The sequence below is a fragment of the Microcaecilia unicolor genome, chromosome 10 (genome assembly GCF_901765095.1).
Source record: "Microcaecilia unicolor chromosome 10, aMicUni1.1, whole genome shotgun sequence".
Classification (NCBI taxonomy): domain Eukaryota; kingdom Metazoa; phylum Chordata; class Amphibia; order Gymnophiona; family Siphonopidae; genus Microcaecilia; species Microcaecilia unicolor.
Window position 1 is genome coordinate 78887319 of NC_044040.1, and position 13565 is coordinate 78900883.

Sequence of the window (13565 nt, forward strand, 5' to 3'; positions counted from 1 at the left end):
CAGAATGCTACAGAGGGACTTGTTAAGATAATTAATGTCGGATATAAATTTACTGTTGCTCAATGCTAGAGGGCTGAATATCCCAAGAAAGCGACAACTCCTGTTTAGGGAAATGCTTCGCCTCCGGGGGGATGTGGTCCTGGTGCAAGAAACCCATCTACTGCCTAGATCTGAATACTTATGTCGCCATAAAAAATTCCCAAATATATACTTTGCGTCTAATGGGGACAATACAAAGAGTAGGGGAGTGCTGATGGCATTTGCGAGCGATAAACCATGGAATATCTCAAAAGTGGTTAGAGATAAGAGAGGAATATATCTCTTGGTGATCTTTTTACTGGCAGGACGGGTATACACAATAGTGAATGTCTACGGACCAAACATGAATCAGGGGGGATTTTTTTCTGAGTTAGATCAGTTAGTTCAGAAACACATAGAGGGCTCCCTAATTTTAGGCAGAGATTTCAGTCTCACCTTGCAATCCCACCTGGACAATTCCTCGAACAGTATACGCTACGGCCATAGAGATAGAGCAAGACTGCAGGAATTTGTCAGCTACTGGCACCTAATAGACCTGTGGCATCAGATAAACCCGCGAGAGCGTAGATATACATATTACTCCACAGTCCACCAGTTCTTCTCCCGGATTGATTTTTGGCTAGGGGAGGCGTCTGTGGCAGGGACGATGGGGTCTCATCAGATACTGCCTCGAACCTGGTCAGATCACTCCCCGGTTCTAATGCAATTAGTACTACCCAAGGCGCGTGGGGTGAAGGGAGGTTGGCGCTTGGATGACGCTCTTCTACAAGACCCAATTAATGTAATTAGCATAGAAAACAATATTAAAGAATATATCCAATTTAACGACAATGATGAGGTCTCGCCTTTCATAGTCTGGGAAGGATTTAAAGCAGTTATGAGGGGCCACTTGATAGCGCTGAAGGTACATGTTAGGAAACAGCGGATGTCCAAGGAGGCTACCCTCCGGAGGCAACTGGAACAGGAGAAGCCAAGCTACACCGTGGTGGGTCTGGGCAGTCGCAGGCTACCATGGACAACATCCACCAGCTCCGGAATCAAATATGTGATCTTGAGCTGGCGGACTTATCGGAGGACCTTCAGAAAGCCCAGCAGTCGCATTATGAATTTGGCAATAAGGCCAGCCGACTTCTAGCCTACAGGCTTAAACAAAACACAACCCGCAATATAATTGCGAGCTTGAGAGACGAGGGAGGGGGGACTCGTACAGGCCCTGATTACATAGAATTGGCATTTAAAGACTATTATGAGAGGCTAAACGCTAGAGGCGAAGAGGTATCGACAGCAGACATGGAGAGGTATCTAGAGGACATAGAGCTTCCCAGACTGACGATCAGTGCTAACCAGGTGCTATCGCACCCCATTGAACTAGAAGAGATCACCCACACCATTAAGGGGCTCCCTACAGGAAAAGCCCCGGGCCCTGATGGATTTACTAACAAATTCTATAAGATATTTGGGAAACTCTTGGCCCCATTACTGCTGCGAGTGTTTAACTCCTTAGAGATTAGCCCGGGGCTCCTACCAACATGGAACTTAGCCAACATAACAGTTATTCATAAACCAGGAAAGGACCCCCAACTCTGCGGATCCTATAGGCCCATTTCTCTTCTGGGGATAGATTATAAAATCTTTACCAAGATTCTGGCGACGCGGTTGCAGAAATATCTGCCCTCCCTGATCCATGAAGACCAGGCAGGCTTTGTACATGGGAGACAGACATTCGATAACATACGAAGAGCCCTACACATGGTCTATCACGCACAGGACACACAGTCTCCACTGTGTATCTTGTCGCTAGACGCCAAAAAGGCGTTTGACAGAGTGAGTTGGTCATTTTTGTTCAGAGTGCTAGATAAAATGGGATTCTCAGGACGATTTACTCAGTGGCTCCATCTGATCTATAAGACCCCCAAAGCCTCGAGTCGAATAAATGGAAAGCTTACAGAGCCTTTTCTTTTATATAGAGGGACACGGCAGGGGTGTGCACTATCCCCCTTGCTTTTTGCTGTAGTGATGGAGCCACTTGCAATGAGACTCAGGACACATCCTGATATCAGGGGCCCGCAGCTGGGAGGGTTGGAAACACGAGCTCTCCTTTTTGCAGACGATATTATGCTTATGCTGAGGGATCCCGAGACCTCCTTCCTGAGAGTCCTGGAGATACTACACGCCTATGGGGGAGTCTCGGGTTTCAAGATTAATCTAGACAAATCTGAGGCGCTAGATATAAATATATCTATTGAACAAAAAACACGACTGCAGCATATATCTCCATTCCGCTGGGCACCGCGTTATATCCGATACCTAGGGATCAGCATCCCGAGACGCATTGAAGAGCTTTTTCAGTTCAATTTCCCCGAGACAGTACGACGACTCTTTCAAGATTTACAGAGATGGGAGGGTTTGACATTGTCCTTGGTTGGAAGGATTAGCGCAGTCAAAATGGTGATACTCCCGAGGGTACTGTACCTCTTTATGGCATTGCCGATTTCAGTCCCGGACAGTTTCTTACGAGGCATTCAGAGAAAAACTTTCTCATTTATTTGGAAAAAAAGACCCCGGCGGGTTAGAAGGGAAGTCATGTATCAACCAAGAGAGCGAAGGGGGATGGGGGTCCCTTTTTTTGCTTCGTATTTCCAGGCAGCACATCTCAGAGTAATAGCTGTGTGGTTCACAGATACGGAGAAACTAGGAACAAGGATAGAGCAGGGCTGGATGGGACCCTTCCCGCTGAGGGCTATACCATGGCTGGCTAAACAGGAGTTGGAGGAGCTAATTAAGAGATGTCCGCTGTTGATGCGGTGACCCCTGCTTACCTGGAGCAAGATCTGAGACCAATTTTTCCCGGGTCGCAGATACTTTCGGCACATGTTTCTCAGGTTTGCTCCCCAATTTGGACCAGGCAGGCAGGACACAGCCTATTGTAATTGGGAGGATATGGGATTGTGCGTACTAGGACAAATGTGGGAAGAGGTTAAGACAATACCTTTTGAGGAGCTTTGCAGGGAACACGGGTTATCCCCCCTGCAGGCTTTCCTATACTATCAAGTGCGAGATTTTATAAATCGAAGGGCAAAGGGAGAGCTTAGTCTACCTGAAACTAGGTTAGAAAGTGGATTGGTGAAAGGGGGGGGAAGGGCAGCATATCAAGACTCTATGGAGCATTACTTTTATATTCCAATCCGATAGAACACTATTTGACCAAATGGGGAGAGGCCTTGGGGGTGACATATACGTTCCCACAATGGAAATTAGCATTTAGATCTCTGCTTAAAGTCTCGATCTCCAGTGCCATGATTGAAAGTGGACACAAAATACTATATTGCTGGTAGTATACTCAACATCGCATGGTAAAGATGTTTCAGACAGGCTCGGCTAAATGCTGGCGACAGTGCGATGCAACAGGAGATATGTTTCACATTTGGTGGACCTGCAAACATGCTCAGACTTATTGGGTAGAGATACTGAAATTTATACACAAGGTTACTGGGGTGCTACCCAATGAAAATGGACCACTGTTTGCTACATTTCAAACCTAAGGGAGTCCAGAACCCCGTACATCAATTTGCTGGTCAAGTGTTTGTGACAAGTAAGCTGGTTTTGGCAGGGGCTTGGAAGCAGCCGTCGCTACCTGGCCTTCGGAGAGTACTGCAAAAACTGGACTACATTTGCTTGATGTCAAAACTCACGGTGCTGCAGACTGGCCGTTTGGTGCAGCATCAGAAAATCTGGAATTTTTATGAACAATGGTTATCCTCACAGCACATCTCTGGACAGTAGTGTATAATACAATACTGGGAAAGATAGAGTCGATAGAGCACCTGGGAGGGAGGAGGGTTGAGGTGGGGAGGGGGGTGTTGAAGAGGAAGATAAGACCTGACTATATAGAACTGTTATGGATGGTTATTGGTTAGCATTCTTGATGTATTAGAAATGTTCTTTCTACTGTCAAGTTTATATTTGAAAACAATAAAATAAATGGTTAAAATAAATAAATAACAGAAAAAAAAGAGAAAGGAATGCCATTAATTAGAAATAAAAAAAAGAAAAGAGGTCAAAGCAGGAGTAGAATAATATAGACTACAGCTATTCACCCTGAAGCCCAAAACATCTGCATCTACTAAAATGAGTCATTGAAGTATATTACTGAACTAGTAAAAAAGGCCCGTTTCTGACACACATGAAACGGGCGCTAGCAAGGTTTTCCTCGGAGTGTGTATGTTTGAGAGAGTGTATGTGAGAGTGACTGTGTGTGAGAGAGAGTGAGTCTGGGTGCGAGTGTGTGTGTGTGAGAAGAATGAGAGTGTGTGCAAGTGCATATGTGAGACATATTGTGAGAAAGAGAGTGTGTTTCACACAGATTCAGTGTGTGCGAGAGAGAGAGTGTGTGTGAGACACAGACTCTCTGTGAGACTGAGTGTATGAGACCAAGAGAGTGTGTAATTGACTGTGTGACACATAGAGAGTGAATGTGATACATTGTGAGACATAGAGTGTGTGAGAGTGAGAGAAAGACATTGAGGGGCATAATCGAATGAAAACGTCTATCTCCATGGGCGTTTATCTCCGAGAACGGGTCCGTGAAGGGGCGGACCGAACCGTATTTTTGCAAAAAATAGACGTCCATGTTTTATTCGACAATTTGTGAGCTGGGCATTTTTGTTTTTCAGCGATAATGGAAAATGAAAGCGCCTAGCTCAAAAACGAATAAATCCAAGGCATTTGTTCGTGGGAGGGGCCAGGATTCGTAGTGCACTGGCCCCCCTCACATGCCAGGACACCAACCGGGCATCCTAGGGGGCACTTTTACAAAAAAAAAAAAAAAAGTTAAAGAGCTCCCAGGTGCATAGCACCCTTCCCTTGTGTGTTGAGCCCCCCAAATCCCCCTCAAAACCCACTGCCCACAAGTCTACACCATTACTATAGCCCTAAGGGGTGAAGGGGGGCACCTACATGTGGGTACAGTGGGTTTGGGGGTGTTGGACGACTAAGCATTAAGCAGCACAATTGTAACAGGTAGGGGGGGATGGGCCTAGGTCCACCTGCCTGAAGTCCACTGCACCCCCTAACAACTGCTCCAGGGACCTGCATACTGCTGCCAGGGAGGTGGGTATGACATTTGAGGGTGAAAATAAAAAGTTGTGAAACATCATTTTTTGTGGTGGGAGGGGGTTAGTGACCACTGGGGGAGTCAGGGGAGGTCATCCCCGATTCCCTCCGGTGGTAATCTGGTCATTTAGGGCACTTTTTGGGGCCTTATTCGTGAAAAAACAGGGTCCAGGAAAAGTGCCCTAAATTCTAGCTACAAACGCATACTTTTTTCCCATTATTGGCGAAAGGCGCCCATCTCTGTTCGGGTGATAACCATGTCCCAGTCCCGCCTTCGACATGCCCCTGTCAACTTTGTACGCTTCCGCGATGGAGTGCAGTTGAAAACGTCCAAGTTCGGCTTTCGATTATACCGCGTTATTCGTTTTTGTGAGATAAACGTCCATCTCCCGATTTAGGTCGGAACTTGGGCGTTTTTCTCGTTCGATTATAAGCAGGATTGACTGTGAGAGAGAGTGTGTGAGAGTGTGTGTGTGACAGAGATACCTCCCCCCCTCTCTGGTGTCAGCCCCCCCCCCCCCCCCTCTCTGGTGTCTGAGCGTTACTGTGCAGGACGCTGAGCTCTGGCTGTGCTTCAAGGAACTGACCAACCTTATTTAATAGAATGCACCTCCAACATTCTGAAGCCGAGAAACCTCGTGTGGTTGGTCACTTCTGCTTGTGGCGAACCCGGAAGTACGTGATGTCAATTAGGAGATGGATACAGAGAGCAGGAATACCTCAGCCATGCAGTCAGCTTCAGAATGTTGGAGGTGCGTTTTATTATATAGGATGTGAAAAAGATAAAATTATATGGACATTCACTAAAGCCATAAGAACAAAATGCTCTCACAAGTGTCTGGATCTACTGATTTTACATAAGAGAATCCAAAAAGTAAAGAGAGAAGGCCTTCTTTTTCTTCCTTATCCTCGCATGAATTAAAAAAAAAAAAAGTCAACCCTGATTTTTTTTTTTAATACTCATATTATATGCTGAAGTTTTACATATATTTGGTACAGACCATTCATCTATAAAATAGGATAGATGGCAACTCCAGTAGTTGGAGAGTATGTCCAGTGCCAGGCAAGGACAGATCAAGAACATATATGTTGTATTGCAACACATGCTATGTTTATCTTATTGGCAGACTGGAAGGACTGTGCAGGTCATTTTTTGCCATCATCTACCATGTAGAATGTGAACTTTGAGTGAGCTTTCTGAGGATAAGTTTAATAGTTCAAGATCAGATGTGTTGATGACGGGAGCAGACTGACCATTGGGTCAATAGCGCAGTGCCTGAAGGTCCAAAGCAATTAGGGGGTCTTCTCTCCCCTAGGCTCCATCAAATTTAATTAGGGTTGCACGTACCTCCCTCCCCCACCCGAGCGTGGTCCAGCATTTCTTCCTCTCCTCCTGCACCGCCTACAGCTCTCTGTTCCCTCCCCTTCCCACCCGATTTACCTTTTTCAATTTTCAGTAAGTCTTCGGCAGTGTTGCCAGGTGGGCGGTTTTCCGCGACCCGCCGCGGGAAATTTTTGCCCGCGGTGGGTTGCGGTTTTTTGGGCTTCTTTTTTGTTTTTTGGGCGGTTTTTTTGGCGGTTTTTATTGGCCGCGGGGGGCGGGGTTAGTGACGTTCTGAGCAGAGCTGATGACGTTCTGGGCGGGGCCGATGATGTGGGAGGCGGGGCCGATGACGGCGGGGGCGGGGTTGATGACGGTGGGGGCGGGGTGATGACGCAGGGGTGGGGTGTCGGGGCGGGGTTTGAGTTTGGGCGGGTTTTGGGCTGGATTTAGGCTGGTTTGGGTGGGAAAAAAATTGGTCTTCGGCCTTCAGCAGCAACAGCCGTACTGAAAAGCTGCCTGGTGCCTGCACCAGGCCTTTTCTCTGACCCACCCCCTGCTGACGCAACTGCCTGTTTGGGATAGATCAGAGGGAAGGCCAGGTGCAGGCCACAAGCAGCTTTTCAGTATGGCTGCTGCTGCAGGGCCAAAGACAGCAAATTGAAAAAGGTAACTTAGGGAGGAAAGGGAGGGAAAAGAGAGCCGCAGGCAGTCCGGAAGGGGAGAGAGAGATGCCGGACCACAAACAGGCAGAGAGGGAGGTAACTGAAAGAGAACCTGGGGGGGGGGGGGGGGGGGGGACTGAAAGAGAATCTCAGGTGGCTGTGGGGGAGGGTGAACTGTGGGTGGTCAGGGGGAGAGAGAGAGAGAACCGCAGGCTAGGCTAAAGGGGAGGGAGCGTGTGCTGGACTGTGCACAGGGGAAATAGGGAGAGATGCTGAATTGAGGGAGAAATGTTGGGTTCAGAGAGAGAGAGAATTGACCTGGGGTCGAAAAAAAGGAAAACAAAGAAAGGTGTTGTACTTGGGGAGAGGGAAATAAGAGAGAAGCCGAATTGAGGGAGAGAAGGATGGAGGGAGAAGAGTGAGGGAGAGATAATAGACTTGGGGTGGAGATGGTAGAGGGAAGGAAAAAAGAGAGAGGTGTTGGACTGGGTGGGGGGGGGGTGTTGGGAGAGAGAGAATGGACCTGGGGGTAGAGAAGAGAAAGGGAGATAGAGTTGGACCTGGAAGCAGGAGAAAGGAAGATGGGCCTTTAATCAGTGGCATAGCCACAGGGGAGGGGAGGGACCTTGGAGACCTGGGCCCCCCCCCCCTCCTTTAGTCTCAGGGCCCCTCCAAAGCTGTAATACCTGTTCAGTGACTAGTGGGGTAGCTCAAGCCCTGCCAGCCGAAGAAGTCCGCTGCCTCTGTCACCACCTTGCTCCATGTACTGCCTCCGGAGCGAGGAAATTGGAGAGGTTCCTGCAGCCACCAACGTGTACACTCCCCAAGCATTCTCAGTTTGTACATGAAAAGCGCATGTTCAGGGAGTGCTGGAATCGGCAGCTGGAGGCACCCTGCTGACTTCCTCACTCCTGAGGCAGCACAAGGAGGAAGGGGGGCTGCCTTTGCAGTAGATTTCTTCAACTGGTAGGGCTTAGGCGTCCCCACCAGCAAAGGTACGATGTCTAACGTGGAGGAGGGAGGGAGAGGAAATGCATGTGCCCCCCCCCCAGTCCATCACTGTACCCCTATCCCTCCTGTGACTCCCCCTACCCCTCCTGTGACTCCCCCTACCCCTCCTGTGACTCCCCCTACCCCTGTGGACTACTGTCTATGCCCTACCTTTAATCACGTGATTAAAAATTTTTAATCAATGTGCAGCCCTAAATTTAATCACTTTTGATAGATAGTTAGGGGCCCAGATTACTGTCACCGCTCCTGGTTGAAGAAATCTCTGTGATAATATGGTAACATATATTACCACATATGACATAAAGACCTGAACAGTCTATCCAGCCTGCCCAGCAGCCCAACAGCCACACTCATTATCAATTCATGATTAAACCAACAATGAATGTGATATAAAATAGTTGATCACGGTCTTTCTTTGGTATTTCTGGGGCATCGACCGTAGAAGTCTGCACAGCAGTGTCTTAGGTTCCAACTACTGGAGTTGCTGTCGAAGTCCACTCCAGCCTATCTGAATCCATCTTGTCATTTGTGGGACACAGACCATAAAAGTCTGCCTGGCACTGTTCTCACAATCTAATTACCTGAGTTGCTGTCAAAGCCCTCTCCAGCCCATCTTAAGCCGGATTGCCATATATGAGACACAGACCATACAAGTTTGCCTGGCACTGGCCATACTTCTTCAAAGCCGGAGTCACTACCTAAGCACCACTTGACACTTCAGCACATGTGCAGCCATTTTTTTTTATACCATTCGTCTTCTAACTAGAGAAAATGAATAGGGACTAACAAGTTTTGACTTGTTTTAAATATGTGTTCAGTATCATAACAGAAATAAACCAATTAACGTTTTGAGAAATTGGGTAAAAGTGTGAAAACTTATTAGTTAAAACTTGTTTTTGATGTGAGCAACTAGAATTGCAGAAGCTTAAGGTTACTGTTTGTAAAAAAAAAAAAAAATCACTAAAATGGGTTTTGTTACATTTGTTCTTTTAACTGAAGAAGTCCTATTTTTTTAGGATTTTGAAAAGCATGAAAGCATGGAATATAAACCCCAGAAAAAGACTTCTGTGAAATTAAAAGATTGTATCGAACTCTTTACAACCAAAGAAAAACTGGGTGCTGAGGACCCATGGTAAGATTAAATATTTAATTGTTAATCTGAATTTTTTTTTCTGTAACTATGAGCAACTATATCTAAATTGCACCGTGGTAAAGAAATTTGATTGCATACTTACATAAGTACATACATAATAACATTTCTCCGAGGACAAGCAGGCTGCTTGTTCTCACTGATGTGTGACGTCCACGGCACCCCCTCCAATCGGAATCTTAACTAGCAAAGACGTTTGCTAGCCCTCGCGCGCCGATGCGCACCACACATGCGCGGTCGTCTTCCCGCCCGAACTGGCTCGTGTTCGTCAGTCTTCTTTTGTCCGCACTCGGGACGGTCGTGTTTTGCCGCCGTTTCATGCCCCTCAGAGGACCCTCGCGCATCTTTCGTGTTTTTCGGAAAAAAAAAAAAAAAAAGAGAGAACCTTTTTCCCGTATTTCTAGCTTTTTCCCAGCGTAAGTTTTCTTTCGCTTTCGGGAGCGGCCTTGTTGGCCGCCCGCACGGGTTTTTTCCCCCTCTTTTTGTCTCGGTGCCTCTTGTCATCATCGCGAATTTTGATTTCGCCGGCGCAATTTTTCCGCCCATGACATCTAAGCCTTCCAGCGACTTCAAGAAGTGCACCCAATGCGCCCGGATAATCTCGCTCACTGATAGGCACGCCTCGTGTCTTCAGTGTCTGGGGGCTGGGCACCACCCGCAGGCCTGTAGTCTTTGTGCTCTTTTGCAAAAGAGGACTCGGGTAGCGAGATTAGCCCAGTGTAACGTTCTGTTCTCCGGCGCTTCGACGGCATCGGCATCTAGAGATTCGTCGGGTGCATCGGCAGCACCGAAGTCTTCGGAGATCGCATCGACGTCGACTGCATCGAGGCGTCTTCCTCCTGCATCGTCGGTACCGAGGCTTCGGAAGAGTGCGTCGGCGTCGGTGGTACCGGGACCCCCTCTGGTGCTGATGTCGTCGGACGGTGGTGCTTCGTCTGGAGTGCAGGTGAGGGCTGTCTATTCCTCTGCTGGTGGCGGTGAGCCTTCGGGTAGGTCTCCTCCTGCCCTGAGGGCTCCTGCGGTACCGCCCCCCCCCCCCCCCCCCCCCCGGGATCGACCATCTTCGGCCCCAGCCCCGAGGAAGCGACGTCTGGATTCAACGTCCTCCTCATCGGTACCGGGAAGCTCCGGTGACATGCTTTGCTCGAAGAAATCGAAGAAGCATCGTCACCGGTCACCTTCCCGACTTGGTACCGGGAGCTCTGGGTCGCCGAGGGAGGCGGCACCCAGCAGGCATCGGCACCAGGTGGACCGCTTACCCTCCATCCAGGAGGTGTCTACCCCGGACAGCCCGGTACCGCCTCCATGCCCGGAACAGATTCTGACCTCGACGCCTGCACCGGCTTCTCAGTCTTTCTCCGCAGCCGCTCTGCACGAGAGTCTCCGGGCTGTTCTTCCTGGCATTCTGGAACACCTGTTGCGCCCTTCTCCTCCGGTACCGGGGGTGCTTGTGCCACCGGTGCCGTCGAGTGAGGCGACAGCTGGCCCTTTGCCCGGGGTGAGGTCCCCGGTACCGGTTTCGGCTGCCTCCCAGGTGGACTCCCCGATGACGTCGGGGGAGGGAGCTTCGCCGCTGCCGGCCAGGGAGTCCACCTCTCGACGCTCCCACCGTGGCCGTGGTTCCACGGAGTCGAGACGGACACGGCTTCAGACACAGGTCCGTGAACTTGTGTCTGATACCGATGATGAGGCCTCGTGGGAGGCAAAGGAGGGCATCAGATATTTCTCTGACTAGGAGTCTGATGGCCTTCCTTCTGACCCCACTCCCTCCCCTGAAAGACAGCTTTCTCCTCCCGAGAGTCTGTCTTTCTCAGCCTTTGTCCGGGAGATGTCTACGGCCATCCCCTTCCCGGTGGTTGTGGAGGATGAGCCAAGGGCTGAAATGTTTGAGCTCTTGGACTATCCTTCTCCACCTACGGAAGCGTCCACAGTACCCATTGCTGGCGAACTGGACCAAGCCACTAACTAATCCCCACATTCCCAAAAAGATAGAATCCCAATATCGGATCCATGGGGACCCAGAGCTGATGCGCACTCAGTTGCCTCACGACTCTGGTGTGGTGGATCTTTCCCTGAAGAAGGCTAAGAGTTCTAGGGAGCATGCTTTGGCGCCCCCGGGCAAAGACCCCAGAACCTTAGACTCCTTTAGGAGGAAGGCCTACCATTCTTCCATGCTCGTGGCCAAGATTCAATCTTACCAGCTCTACACGAGCATCCATATGCGGAATAATGTGCGGAAGCTGGCGGACTTGGTGGACCAGCTCCCTTCTGAGCAAGCCAAGCCGTTTCAGGAGGTGGTCAGGCAGCTGAAGGCATGTAGAAAATTCCTGGCCAGAGGGGTATTTGATACCTTTGATGTTGCGTCCAGGGCCGTTGCTCAAGGTGTGGTGATGCGCAGACTCTCATGGCTGCGTGCCTCCGACCTGGAGAATAGGATCCAGCAGCGGATTGCGGACTCGCCTTGCCGAGCGGCCAATATTTTTGGAGAGAAAGTCGAACAGGTGGTAGAGCAGCTCCACCAACGGGATACCGCTTTCGACAAGTTATCCCGCCGGCAGCCTTCAGCCTTCAGGTAGACGTTTTTTGTTTTTTTTTTCAAGAAGTCTTTATTAATAGGTAATACAAAAAATCTGAAACATAATACATCGTGCATATCGTGTTACATATCAATTTTGTAAGACACAAGTCTCTTAGAATGAAGCGTATATGCAAGACAGAGCATAGTGAGAGTATCATGATATACCAAAAGAACAATTCTTACTGTATTAAAACATCTAGTGAACTATTCAGAGTAACCATTCCAGAACTTCAACTTTTCAGAGTTTTTTTTTTTATATATATATATTGGTCCCCGCTTCATTTGCACTCTTATCACACAGAACCCCATCCCACCCTCCCCCTCCCCCCCCCCCCACCCTTCCGAGCACCACCTTAACAGAAGACGTCAATCAAATTATACATGAAGGAGAAAAGAATCCCAGATCTGATGCCATCTACACATTCGATTACGCCTTTCCGCTAGAAGTTTTTCCATCTCGCAGACATGCCTCAATTTTTGGACCCACCTGGTAATGGGTGGGGTCATGGGCTGTTTCCAATGGGCAGCAATTATAACTCTTGCAGCGCTTATAGCCTGTCCCACAAAGGTATGCTGAGTGCTAGAAAGACCTGCAGCTCCCACAGAGAATAAGAAAAAGGTCGGGCTTCAAGGTATTGGGCTGCCCGTCCACCTCTGCAACCTGCTGTGGATCGATCTCCAATATGCCCTGACCTTCTTACAGGTCCACCATATGTGTCCCGCTGTACCCCGCAACCCCTCCAGCACAACCCCGTCAGTGTAGGGTAAATGCGCTGGAGACGCTCAGGCGTCAAATACCAACGGTACAGCACCTTCACCGCATTTTCCTTGAAGGGCACATGAGACGACACTCTCACCACAGCCCGCTCCATCTTCTCCCATGTTGCCTCCTCCAAGTCTATGCCCAGCTCCCTCTGCCAGCTCTTCCTGTGAAGTGTGTAATTCGGGGATTGCCTGTTAATAATGTGATAAAGGCAAGAGACCAGCCCACTAGTCTTAGGTGGACCCTCACAGATAGTCTCTAGTGCTGTTTGCTCCCTGGCCATAACCTCCCGAACTGCCCTTGTCTTAAGAAAGGAGGCTAATTGAAGGTAAGCGTACCGGTCAGACCCCACTATCGGGAACTTCTCAAGGGCTGCAGGATAAGACAACAATGTCTCACCTTCGAACAATTGACCCCACATTCGTAAACCCCCAGTGTGCCATCTTGTGAACACTCCTTTTGTCGTTCCGGGATAAAACAATGGATTGTAAGCTATGGGGGACAGACAAGACAATGTTGTACGTCGATGTAAAAACATACTATCCCAGTTCGAAAGGGTGACATATATAGAAGGACAGAGTCCCGCCTCCAGAGACCTAAGCGAGCCAGGGATCCACATAAGAGCCCCTAGCGACCTTTCACCCAAAGTATATTGTTCAAGCTGCACCCACTGCCTATCTGGGTAATCCTGAAACCATTCCACTGCTGCGCGTGCCTGGACCGCTCTATAATACCAAGCCAGATTGGGTACTCCCAGCCCTCCTCTCGCCCTATCCTGGTACAGGACTGTGCGTGCCAAGCGCGGACACTTTCCCGCCCAGATAAAGCGCATAATACGGTCCTGTAGCATTGATAAAAATTTACGTGGCATTTTGATTGGGAGAGCCTGAAACAGATAGAGCAGGCGCGGCAAAACATTCATCTTT

The 13565-nt window shown here is 49.0% G+C and overlaps 1 protein-coding gene across 5 annotated transcripts in view; it reads left to right on the plus strand.

Annotated features, from left to right (window-relative positions):
- Positions 1 to 13565, plus strand: part of USP15 (ubiquitin specific peptidase 15) — a 519523-nt gene that overhangs the window by 412050 nt on the left and 93908 nt on the right. For all 5 annotated transcript variants that reach the window (XM_030217240.1, XM_030217241.1, XM_030217242.1 and 2 more), the window contains one exon: positions 9165 to 9280. In XM_030217240.1, coding sequence (XP_030073100.1) covers positions 9165 to 9280 — 116 coding nt within the window. The remainder of the gene's footprint in view (positions 1 to 9164; positions 9281 to 13565) is intronic.